This window comes from Nilaparvata lugens, chromosome 1 (assembly GCF_014356525.2).
Source record: "Nilaparvata lugens isolate BPH chromosome 1, ASM1435652v1, whole genome shotgun sequence".
Classification (NCBI taxonomy): domain Eukaryota; kingdom Metazoa; phylum Arthropoda; class Insecta; order Hemiptera; family Delphacidae; genus Nilaparvata; species Nilaparvata lugens.
The window spans coordinates 77,376,722-77,389,860 of record NC_052504.1 but is presented as its reverse complement, the minus strand read 5'-3'; the positions used below and the strand labels follow the sequence as shown (position 1 = coordinate 77,389,860).

The window sequence follows — 13,139 nt, the reverse complement described above, 5'->3', positions numbered from 1 at the left end:
TCTCCTGAAAAAACAGGATTTTGCAGTTTCGCAGGTTTACCAATTGCATCGACGATGTGTGGATCACTGAAACTAGTTGTTATAATTTGCATTTTCAATCTATTATTTTATCAATATCAAAAAACGGGTACTGTAATTCTATTTTATGAATAAAAATAAGTAGCCCTAAATTCATACATTTTAAGAAGACCATAATTTTCTCTTTCATTATCAATTTGATATGCTTATGTACTCCAGAGCGAAGCTCGGTCCCCCGATAATGGATTTAACACACTTTAAATGAAATTAAGTTTAAAGTGGCACTGACCAAACGCACTCAAAATATTTTTATTTTTACTTTCCTTACCCTATTACCATATAGGTATAAGTATTGCTTGGCTAAAATGACGAAAATTATGTCAAAAACAGGGTTTTTGCGAATTTCTCAAAAACGGCTCCAAAGATTTTGATCATTATACGTAAAATAGTCATTGATATAAGGTCTATCAACTGCCACAAGTCCTATATCTGTAAAAATTTCAGGAGCTTCGCCCCATCTATGCAAAGTTTGATTTTCGATTTCCAATTAACAGGTTCCAGATACAATTTTAACGAAAAAATTCAAGTGGAAAAGATTGAGCATGGAAATCTCTACAATTAATGTCCAGTAACATTTTCACCTAATATTGAAAATAAGCTCAAAATTCGAGAAAATGTAATTATTCAAATTGAAACTTAATGAGAGAGGCAACTAACTGTTGATTCTAATGTACCAACCTAGAATGTATTCTAGGTAGGTAGCTTATTGGTTGATCATTCACTGGAAGAGATAGAATTGATATTGTCAGTTGATTGATTTTGAATTATAATGGAAATATTCATAACGGCAAGGAAAGTTGTGTGAGTGCGCTACACAGTTTTTACTTTCCTTGCCCTATTACCATAGGTAAGGAAAGTATTGCTTTCCAAAAAAATTAAGGTACCAGTACAGTGATTTCAAGTTTCTTATACCTTTCAAGGTCCTCTGAGTCCAAAAACATGATTTTTGGGTGTTAGTCTATGTGTATGTATGTCTGTGAACACGATAACTCTATTCCTAATTAACCGATTGACTTGAAATTTTAAACTGAAGGTCCTTATACCATGAGGATCCGACAACAAGAAATTCAAATTACTAAAAAGACCATGTTTTTCACGGTTTTCTTGAAAACGGCTCTAACGATTTTCTTCAAATTCATACCCTGGATAAGCTATTTATAAACCCTATCAACTGACATAAGTCTCATTTCTGGGAAAATTGCAGGAGCTCCGTAATATTCTTGAGAAAAATTGATTTTGTTAAATTTCTATCACGATTTCCACATAAATGACTTGACCGATTTTTTTCAAATACTCACTCTGTATAGTTATTTATCAGATCTATCAACTGGCATGAGTCTCCTTCCTGGGAAACTAACAGGGGGTCAATCCAATCCATGAGAAATGGACTTTGTTACCTACCTCCTTCTCGTGCATGTATATAGGTAGGTAGGTAGAGCAGTTTATTCAGAACACAACATAAATAGTCGAGATATTTTGTAGAACAGTGTTCTATATAGGATTAAAAAAAAACAGCAAATTTTACAATATTTATACAAAGAAATTGTATTTTTAAAACAATATAATATACAATAGTGTTATCGTAGTTTTAAATAATATATGTAGCCGCCAATTATTGTCATTATGTTATTTCCCTAAATTATTCTCGTTAAAGAATGAGGCTTTTGCAGTTCAATGGGCAAGGAAAGTTGTGTGAGTGTACCACACCAGATTTTTTTGAAATAGAATACTGCACAAAATATTTTCATTACAGGCAGAATACAGCTGATTAACCACAGCCAGTAGATATTCCAATCATAATATTATGATACCGTACTCATAATTTTTTTTGATCCGCAAGTACACTATTAGCATGTTAATTTCTCAATCAGAGGGAAATCAGACAACTAATTTCTAAAAAAAAATATGTAAGTGGATTTTAATAATTTGTAGTATCAGATTTTTAAAGACCAGGGAATTTTTTTGTAGCGCTTTACTAAGTTTATATTATTTTATGCTTCTAGTGTCTAAGCTGCGTTTACACCAAAGTTATCCTTATAGATTCTATGGAAGTTATCCTTCTAAATTATCTTTAGATTGAACGAAACTTGACAAACATGTTCATCATGTGCATGATAAGTTATGTCCAATCTAATAGAATCTATAATGATTAAGTTATTAACATTTTGTTAATAACTTTGGTGTAAACGCAGTTCAAAGTTGCCTTTACCACTACGGTATTTATCAAGAGAGTTTTAAACAATTTGTTGCAAATTCATTAAAAGTACAGAAACTTGTGGAAATCCTTGTTTTCAACATAAGTTCTGTTTTCTACTCAGTGTGGTAAACAATGAGAAAGTTACCAACAAAATTTTCCCCCTATACAAGTCCACACCGACTATATAGGCTCTCGGCAAAAAATTGACAATATTTGTTGCTTTACCTTCATTTGGGAACAGTAAGTTGTGTTTTACAAACAAATTGACAACTTTTTGAAAGAAAACTATTTCTAAACATTTTGCTGACAACTTTAGTGTAAACGCAGCTTAATAGCCTAATTTATGCATTGAATTCTCAGAGAAAAATTTTCAATTTTTGCTAATTATAAAGTTACAAAAATCGTAACGCAGTTAATGAACAATTTGATCTTTTTGGAATTTGTATCTTATCTTAATAATTATTCAACTAAAGCTATTTCAAATCATTAATAGGAAGTTGAAATGAAAACTATGTTGTCAGTTTAAAATGTATTTGATTATAATATACGGTACTATTATTAAAATGTGAAAATAGTTCCGCATGTTGTCAAATATTACATGTGGAACTGACACATCTTTTCTCTTTTTTATTTCACCTTATAGGCTAATATGGAAAAATTCCACAACATTTTGGTTCTAGTTTAAATTTTGTAAGATATTGACATCTCAATAATTCTTAAGATATGAGTACCTATTGAAAATGCATTAGAACAAACGAGCCTGTGAAAATCAGAGTGGTGTAAGTCATATCAACCTTCTTCTGAGAAATTGAAGGTTTTAGTAGAAGCTATTCACTCAATTCCCAAGTGAGAAGGTGATGAATTTAATGTTTTCAGGGCCACAGGCATGTATTGTTCTCACTAATGACTATATTGATTTGACCAAAAAAATTATCAATTTAACATTTTTGTAGGTGTGTTAATCACATGCACCACTCTGAACACTATGATGAATATGACTCACTCTCTCTCTCTCTCTCTCTCTCTCTCTCTCTGGATAGTTCCTTGAACCATATGAATTACACCACTCTTCTAGTAATAGATTTATAGTTCTAGAACCCATAACTGGACTTGACTCGAAAATAAAAAAAAAATGACTTCCACCACTCTGACTTTCACAGGCTCATTAATGCAAAGAGAACTTCAGTATCAGTTGATCATCATAAAAATATTAACAAAATTACACTTTACATAATAACATTACAAGCTCAAATGCAATAATCTGCAGAAGGATGTCTTCTGCCTACACCTTTTCATATCAACAGGGAGTCTATTGAAAAATTTCGTGCTAGGAAAGTGAAGATTTTTTTTGTAGGTTGGGCTTACGAACTTGCATATTTTGTTGATTCCTACCAACCCTGCGCATATAAATCAACTGAATTTCGCCACTTCTATCAAAAAATATCTTTAGGGTTTTATAAATATATAAGTTCCTGATTGACAGTATTTTGAGCTCTTTGAAAATTGGTGCAAACTATCATATCAAGTTTTGTAAGACATTATTCTTATAAATGATTTTTTTAGATTAATTAATGGATTAAAAGCAGCCTTATTTGCTCCCCTCCCCCCAATTTCCTAGCCATACTCAAAACTGGAATTTATATGAGCAAAATAGATCTCTCTCATCAATTCTGAATTGCATACTGTTCTGAAAAGATAAAATATTCGAATATATTTTAATAGTTTCTTTTTATCATATATTGGTTGGAGACTAGTTGGGAGACATATCCTAAGCTATGTCTCAAACTGATTCTACTATCCACCCAAACTCAAAACTTGATGCACTTGACCTGCTCCAGGGGTGGCCAATTGCAATCAGCAGGCAAGGAACATTTAATTTTATAGTATTTGAGTGGGGAGGGAAATTGCACATCTTTCCGTAGTTTGAATATGATATATTTGTTTTAAGGTTCATCTCTCATCACCATCATCATCACCGTTCTGCTACTGACGTCCAGTCATGGACGTGATTGCAGTGATCTCCTTGATAAAAGATTAAAAAATAAATTTGATGTCCAATGTTTTTTCAAGCCAAGTGCATCAATTAATGCAGTTGTAGAGTCAGCTAGGATTTTGATGAAAATGACTGTCTAATTGTACTGGGTGGCTCAAATAATATAAATGAACCTAACTTGAATCATCTTCCTCAAGTAACAGAAAAAATCAAGGAAATTGTGCCACTCAGCAAAACAACAAACTTAATAATAAGTACTATTCCTAATAGGTTTGATAGGCCAGAATTAAATGAAGCAATCAACTCGACAAACAAATCAATCCATAATACAATCAACAGCCTAAAAAATAAGAATTCTAAACAACTGGGGATTTGTTTTCTAAATGAAAGGCTGAAAAGACATAACTTCACTAATCATGGGTTGCATCTAAATCGATCTGGCAAAGTAATCTTTTGTAATAGATTGGCAGAGCTGATTGAAAGCCGTTTGCAATCCTCTGGTTCAAAAACAGTCAAAAAAACAAATAACGATTTTTTAGTAATTGGCTCAAAACAGGGAAAGGGAAATAGCTACAAATGCTAGAGATAGAGTAGCACAAGATGGTAAGGTCTTTAGTATTTATCATCAAAATATTCAGTATCTTCGCAACAAAATTGACAGATTAGAAGTATTTCTTAAACAGGAGGATCCTGATATTGTTATTTTCACAGAGCATGGCTTAAAAATAAAGGAAATAAATCAAGTTAGGATTCCAGGCTATTCACTGAGATCAGAATTTTGTAGAATAGCTCATAGAAGTGGTGGTGTATGTATATTCACTAGCAATGCTAAACATACCCAAACTTATGAACTGGATTTTGTTAAGAGATTTTCTGTTGAGATGGATTTAGAGGTGACGGGACTAAGGTAAAAATTGATGATCGATTTGAGGTAGCAGTGTTAGGTATCTATAGGTCACCAAATGGAGACTGGCAAAAATTTTGTGAGCTGCTCCATACACTTTTGGAAATTACAACCGCTCGTTTCACAAATGTTATAGTAGTAGGAGATTTCAATACCGATTTTGCCAGGCAGGATAAAATGACAGAGGACATTAGAGATATTATTAATATCAATAATTTAGAAATTAAGGTCCACGAATATACAAGAGTAACTCGAACTTCACAGACAATTATTGATAATATCCTCACAAATATAGAAGGGTGTAATGTCAGGTTAGGTAGCTCAGATCTGTCAGATCATAACTATCAAATTTTAGATGTTAAGCTGCAGGGCCAGAATCCCAGCAGAAAAAAAACTTTTGTGAAAGAAATTCAGCAATATGAGCTAGGAAATATAAATTGTTTGAAGCAGGAACTGCTTCAAGAAAATTGGAGTAGTGTTTATAACAGTTGTAACCTAAATTACAAATATAAGCAATTCATTGATACTCTAAGATTTCACATTAGTGTATGCTGTCCAATAAAAAAAGTCAAAGTAAATTAAACAAAGTAGATGAATGGATAACTGAAGATATTCTTACTCAAAGAAATATTGTTAGGGAAGCTTATGAGGAATTTAAATTAGTGAGGGATGTTCCGAGTGAAGTCAAATACAAATGTCTAAAGAAAAACTATGCAAAAGAAGTGAGGAAAGCTAAGTGTAAGAAAACAGCTGAAATATTAACAACTAGTACCAATTTTAACTCTGCTGTTTGGGAGGTAATTAATAGAAATAGGAGAGCAGCTCAAAAAGATACAGTTACTAATGTCCCTAGGATAATCGATGAACATGGAATTTATATGGATGATAGTATAGACATTTGTAACTTTTTCAATAAGTATTATCAACAGGTTGCATATAATCTCCAAAAGTCACTGAACACTAATACTTATAATACAACTACATTAAATGCTGAGCCAATTGAAAAGGTATTTAAATTTCATCCATTATCAAGAGATGAGTTGTCAAGAATAATAAAAAATTTGAATAACAAAAAAACAGTAGGATTGGATGGGGTCTCAAGCAAAATTTTAAAAGAATGTGAAAATGAATTACTGGACCCTTTATTGCATCTCCTTAATACTTCACTAGAGCAGGGTATTTTCCCTGATGATCTGAAACAAGGAAAAATTTTGCCAATTCTCAAGAGCGGTGATTCTGAAAGAGTTGAAAATTATAGACCCATTAGTATTCTAAATGTAATAAGTAAAATTTTTGAAAGAGTAGTTTTAAATAGGCTATTGATGCACCTGGAAGAAATTAATTTCATATGTGATGAACAGCATGGGTTCCAGAAAGGGAAATCTACTAAGACTGCAATAGTATCCCTTGTTGAAAGACTAATAGATATAATAGATTCAGGTGAGAAGGCAGCCGCAATATTTCTTGATTTATCCAAAGCTTTTGATTGTGTGAACCATAGAATATTATTGGAAATACTTAAAACTGTAGGTGTGAATGGTATAGAACTAAAATGGTTTGAATCATATCTCATAGGTAGAAACCAGTGTGTTGAGCTTACCAAGGTGGATGGGAATGAAATAGTAAAAATTAAATCTCAAAAACTGGAGGTCCAGGCTGGAGTACCTCAAGGCTCAATTCTGGGTCCCTTACTGTTTCTGTTGTATGTGAACCAATTACCAAAAGAGTTAAAAGATCACAGAGCTCTGTTGTTTGCTGATGACACGTCGCTTATCTTTAACAATTATTTATTAGATAGTCTAGAAATAAATGCTTTTACTGGAGTACAGTCAATTGTCCAATTCTTGAAGCAAAGGCAATTAACAATAAATAGTAAGAAATGTCAATTCCTACAATTCAAAAGTAAATATAATTCAGTAGAGGATAGAGAAATAAATGTGTTTGTAGAGGAAAATGAATTAGACCAAGAAGAGAAAGTAGCATTCTTGGGAATTTTATTGGATAGGAAATTAACATGGCATCCTTACATTGAGAGGATTTGTAATAAGATATCATCTGGAGTATTTGTCCTGCGGCAGCTTGCTAGGCTGAATGATAAAAAACTACTGTTAACTGCTTACCATGGACTTATACTATCTCATATTAGGTATGCTATTTTAGTATGGGGTAATTCATCTCAACAAAATATGGACAGGGTGTTTAAGATTCAAAAGAAGGCACTCAGATGTATAGAGAAAGTGAATAGGTTAGACTCTTGTAGGCCTTTATTTAAAAAGCTTGGTCTATTAACTGTGCCATCTTTGTATGTATATGAAGTTGTAATGCATGTGAAAACGAGTGGTGTGATCCAGAATTCAGATGTTCATGAGTATAATACGCGAAACAGAGCAGATTATCATATAATGGGTCACAATAGTAGGTTATTTGAACAAAAACCAGATTATATTGGTAGGAAATTTTATAACAAGCTACCTCAAATCTTGAAAAGTAATGATGATTTGAAGATTTTCAAAAAACAAATTAAAAAATATTTAGTTGATAGAGCTTTTTATAGTGTACAAGAATTCCTTTCAAACCTAAACTAGGTTGAACTACTTAGTGTTAGAATTATTATGTAATAACATGACTTGTCTTATACTCCATGACTGGAGTCTTTAGGACGTAATCTTAAAAAAAAAAAAAAAACATATTGCGAGTAAACCACCGTCCAAGTGCATTTATGTTGCATTATTGCCAATAAAACGTCATTTGTCAAATTCACTCTATTAAATTGAGTTATACTGCCAATAAACATTTGAACTTTGCCCAACCAAAAGAATATTGAATATAGTACGATAGGTGGTTTAAAAATAATTTATTCATAGTTCTAGGATATTGATCTTAAGTAGTAGGCTTACTGTAATATTCTAGAGTGAGGATTTCCATATTTTTTCTATTTTAGTTGCTGTGGAGACGTTTACTTATCCTGGCGTCTATTAAAACTTGCCAGTTTTATTCAAGTTTCATTCTACTGATCTTTGATGTTGATTTCTCTACTACAAGATGGACTGAGTTACTTTGATTAATTTTGAACTGCAATGCTGATTGAAGAAGATATTTTTTGATATTATGGAGTTCATAACAGGAGCTTTGGCAGCTATTGGAGCTGGAATCATCACTAACCCTCTGGATGTTGTAAAAGTCAGATTTCAATTACAAGGCGAATTGAAAGAAAAAGGTACTCACAGAGTTTATTACAAACATTTCTTGCATGCATTCTACGTGATTGGAAGGACAGAGGGCATTACTGCTTTGCAGAAGGGACTAGGCCCAGCACTAGTGTTTCAAGTATTACTGAATGGTACAAGGCTGGGTGTTTACGAGGTGGCTGAAAAAAGGAAACTGAATCTCAAACCGGATGGAAGTATGTCATTATTGAATCTATTAGGCATCGGATCAGTCGCAGGGGTTCTGGGCGCATGTGCAGGAAGTCCTTTGTATTTGGTAAGAACCATCAATCTTCATATTATTATAACTCACCAAATATAGAATTTGATGAATACACATTGATGTTGTGGAATTTTTCCATAATTGAGAAATACGCTTATAGTAGTCAAATCCACTTTTATTAATCTAATCACAGGACTGCAGTTTCGCGTTGAAATTAACACAATTGCAGCTAAACTGATGTTAGAAGATGCATTCGTTTAGCTGAAGATGTGTTGGTTCCATCACAATACTGCAGTCTTGAAATAATATAAATAGAAGTGGATTTCTCAACGGATACAACAGTTCAATTTACCATAGTATATTCATCAATTTGAAAATCTTTGTAATCACTACCTTGAGATCGGCGTAATTCATCCAATTAAAATATCTATTATTAGTCTATGATACAATTTGAATCACACCCTATCATCTTCAGGTAGCCTACTGTACAAGAAAACGATTCAATCTTTGAGCTTGGATCAGATTGGATGCACATGTGCAATTGCGCGCGTGGTCATGTATTACCAAGCGCTCAGGGGCCTGTTTCACAAAGGTACAAGTAGGTTACAAGTCTTGTTGCCAACCATGGTTTTGGAGAACAGCTGATTACAAGCGTTTCACAAAAGCAGAATTGTAAACTTGTAGTTACAATGAATTTCTACAAGTTTACAAGTGATTTGCTTGCTACGAACAAGTGTTTCACAAAGATTTTCATTGTAGCCAACAATTTTTGTCGAAATTACTTGTTCGTAACTATGAAATTTCTACCGAAGTGGAAAGCTATGTAAAGGATTTACAAGTGATCATTAAAATGATTTTAAATATTCAATAAATATTTCTAATGCCCTATATTCCTCTATAATTCATTATTTTTGGAAATATATGCATCAGGAAATTGAATTTAATAAATTTCCAAAATAGTTATTAATGTGTTACCTCATAGGTTATGTGTACTATAGTATATATACACAGCATATATAGTATACATTATATATAGTACATATACTATATATATATATATATATATATATAGAGTACATATACTGTGTAGGTTACAAATTCAGCAATAAATGAAGTAGACTGTACAAAAAACATTATATTGCTTTCAAATATTTTCAAAGTAATATTATTGAAAAGTACAAGTAACCTTTATAAAGGATGAAAAAAGGAAATTATCATGAAAATAGGTTATGTTTACTATTGAAAAACTGTACTTGTAGACTTGTAAAATTGTAAACCATAGATTTTTGTGAAACGTGAGTACTTGTAAACTTGTAACAAGTAATTGTTCATAACCATGGTTGGTAACAATACTTGTACCTTTGTGAAATAGGCTCAGATGTTAACAAAATCTGGAAAGTGCCATAGAAACACGTTGTGACGTGCGTACGTGCCTGTAGCTGCTCATACTGAAAGCCACCAGCAAGTGCACGCGTTCAGTATGAGTCGGCGTTGGCCTATGACTTTTTCAAGATTTTGTATCTCGTCTGGGCGTTTGGTCGGTCATGCATAATCTTACGTGCACTTGCGCATACGTGCATCCAATTTGATCATACCCTTAGTGCCGCTTGCACAAAAAGCCGGTTAAATTTTAATCGTGATTAATTCCACGAGAACCAATCAGAGAAGCCATCTTATAAAAAAGACCTTCTTGTGAAATTAATCACGGTTAAGATTTAACCGGCTTTTGTGCAACTGGCACTTAACCAAGTATTAGTTGTTTTCAATTGGTGTACTAGTTCATTTTTCTATTTATTGTTTATCATCAGTTACAATATTCTCATTATTAATTATCATCATCATCATGCTAAGATGACTACCGATATTAAATTGCTTTGAACAGAGAATATTTTCAGACCAACTGCAAAATATTATTAATATTAGTTTGAAATTTTCATATCTACATAAATTTATTCAATTAGAGATTTCTATTTAGAATGTAGTTATGCTCGTTTAAAAATCTCCAATTCCTCAGAGAGATCAATAATTTATGGCTGTTCTGAAATGAAAAATCGCGTTCTTGCTTCTATCTAGGCTACTCTGGATTGTACTCGTACTTTACATGAAAGAGAGCAATATCACATCAACCTTTTGAAAATACACCACTAATTTTCTACAACTGAAATCGAGTGATTAGACCTCGTTCATATAAAACTAGACACTGACTCATTCACTATGCTATTTCTTGGATCCACTCAGACGAGCTACTGTATAGAAATAAAAATCTAAGTACTCTTTTTTATAACTGCTTCTCAGTACAAGTAGTACTTGATAATGGTATCATGGCCGAAAGTAAACAATTTAAAAAAAGGACACTTAGTTTTTTATTTCTATTTAAGAGTAGCCCTAACGAAAAAAAAGAGCTACTGTATTTTTGTTATTTTTATTTTGTCGTATCCGGATGAAGCTCTTAGTTTTTTAAAGAGCAGTTTCATTAGACTAGTTTAATTTTTGTTGTTGGTTATCCATCTTGTTTCCACTATTATTATTAAATTTTATAAAATTTCAAAGTGAAAAAGCACTCACATTCTTTGATGTGGCGACGTCCGTTTCGTGCTGGTATCGCACATTTTCAAGCCAAACAGGAACTCTGAGTTCCGGTTTGGCTTGAAAATGTGCGATACCAGCACGAAACGGACGTCGCCACCATCAAAGAATGTGAGTGCTTTTTCACTTAAAGTTTTATAAAATTTAATAATAAGTTTAATTTTCATTAAATTTAAATCGAAATATGGAGTGTGTGTTTATTGTAATGTAATATTGTACCTATTTTGTTCTGATATGTGATGATTTTTGTGAGAAATAGAATAGTTATAATTTGTTTCAGGTGAAAATACATTTACAATCTCATGCAGCAGCTAGCATTGCAGTGGGTTACCAGCACCCGCATCAGGGAACTCTGGAAGCACTAGCCACCATACGTCGGCAGTACGGGGTTGCGGGTCTGTGGCGGGGTGTGAGTGGAGCCTGCGTTCGCCTGGTCGTTGCATCATGCTCACAACTGTCTGGTTTCTATTTGACAAGAGAACTGCTAGAAGATTACAAGGTCAGTCAGTATGTCTAATAGTTTGAACTGCCAAAAGACCCTAGAGCTCACCGTTCAACCAATGCTCACAGTTCAGAGTGAATAGTTTTTTTTAAGAATAGGTCCTAAGGACTCCAGTTATGCTTGAAGTTTTCTTGAATTAAAACCCTTCCAATTCTGCTACCACATTAAAACCACCTGGTAGATACTGTATTCATCTTCTGCTCGTAACTGGTTTTAGATGAGGAAGATATTTTTATCGATCCATATTAGTTTTTAGAATTAGAGAGCAGTTGACTAGAAAACTTTAAGAAATTATGGATTTTTATTTTCAGGTACTGAGTGCCGAGAAAAGCTTGATGAATACGATTGTAGCCAGTGCAGCCGGTGGTACTTTGACAGCATTCACAATGAATCCATTCGATGTGATAGCTACACGATTGTACAATCAAGGTGAGCTTTTCAATCCATCACGTCATAATCGTTCATTTGCCCGATTTATTAAATGTAATAGGGATTTATAGAAGATGCACAAAATACAAATAATAAGGGATTTTCGGCATAGGTAATATTTTATTACCTACCTTCGGTAATCAAAAGGTGCATACAGTATCCTAATGCTAATTAGATTGATCGCTAAACGATTCATGATTTAATCAATTTATCTAAAAACAAGCTGAAGCTGTTGTTCATAACTTTATTAAATATTTTGCAGGGGTGGACAAGAATGGGAAAGGCCTCCTTTACAAGAACTACTTTGACTGCGTTAGGAAAGTTTTCAAGATTGAAGGAATTACTGGGCTCTACAAAGGTGTAATACCTCAGTTGGCTAGATGTGGGCCTCATACTGTTCTGTGCCTTGTTTTCTGGGATATTCTCAAGAATAATCTAAGTTCGATTTACCCTGATTAATAAAAAATTTCCCTTATTCAAATACAGTCTAAAAATAACAATACTTTTTTCTGTGTAGGCATATAATTACTTTGAATTAATGTAAAGGCTTTTAATACAGAGTGAGCATAAATTATTGAACACATTTCATAGTAGGTGAATAAATAAATTCGATTGAGTGTACATACATGAATATTGATTTATTGAAAAGTTAATTTCAAATAGTTTTATCTATAACACTTGACAAGTTCGACAAATTTCTACATGAGCACTTTTTGTTGCACATAAAATAAATTGCTGTTTCAATTATTAATGTAAGTTAATCGATATTACATAACTTTCTTGCATACAACTAATTTTTTACGGCCATACTCTAAACGAAAACTTCTTTGAACAGTAATAACCGATTATTTGCTTTTGTGAAACCACAGAACGCACATAGCTTTCTCCTGACGCTCTGTCACCCAACCCCATTGAACCGATTGTGTCACCCCTACCATTGAGTCGACTGTTTCTATAAAGGTCATCACAAATTATAGAAGCTAAACCAATATTTGCCACAAAAATAAGCGCGCTACTACTA

At 32.9% G+C, this 13,139-nt stretch overlaps 1 protein-coding gene across 1 annotated transcript; it reads left to right on the top strand.

The window, feature by feature from the left end:
* Nucleotides 1-1,861: 1,861 nt before the first annotated feature.
* LOC111063912 (solute carrier family 25 member 35) lies at nt 1,862-12,599 on the top strand. Its single transcript, XM_039443821.1, has 5 exons — nt 1,862-1,985; nt 8,114-8,655; nt 11,468-11,686; nt 12,001-12,118; nt 12,381-12,599. Exons 2-5 carry the CDS (start codon nt 8,281-8,283, stop codon nt 12,575-12,577), a joined length of 909 nt encoding a protein of 302 aa, XP_039299755.1. The 5' UTR covers nt 1,862-1,985; nt 8,114-8,280; the 3' UTR covers nt 12,578-12,599.
* Nucleotides 12,600-13,139: the final 540 nt, after the last annotated feature.

What these genes read in the sequence shown, in the direction of transcription:
- LOC111063912 (XM_039443821.1), top strand. Translation starts at nt 8,281, where the DNA reads ATGGAGTTCATAACAGGAGCTTTGGCAGCTATTGGAGCTGGAATCATC. An exon ending in CAGGAAGTCCTTTGTATTTG is followed by an intron (nt 8,656 to 11,467) that starts GTAAGAACCATC and finishes AATTTGTTTCAG; the next exon opens with GTGAAAATACATTTACAATC. An exon ending in TACACGATTGTACAATCAAG is followed by an intron (nt 12,119 to 12,380) that starts GTGAGCTTTTCA and finishes AATATTTTGCAG; the next exon opens with GGGTGGACAAGAATGGGAAA.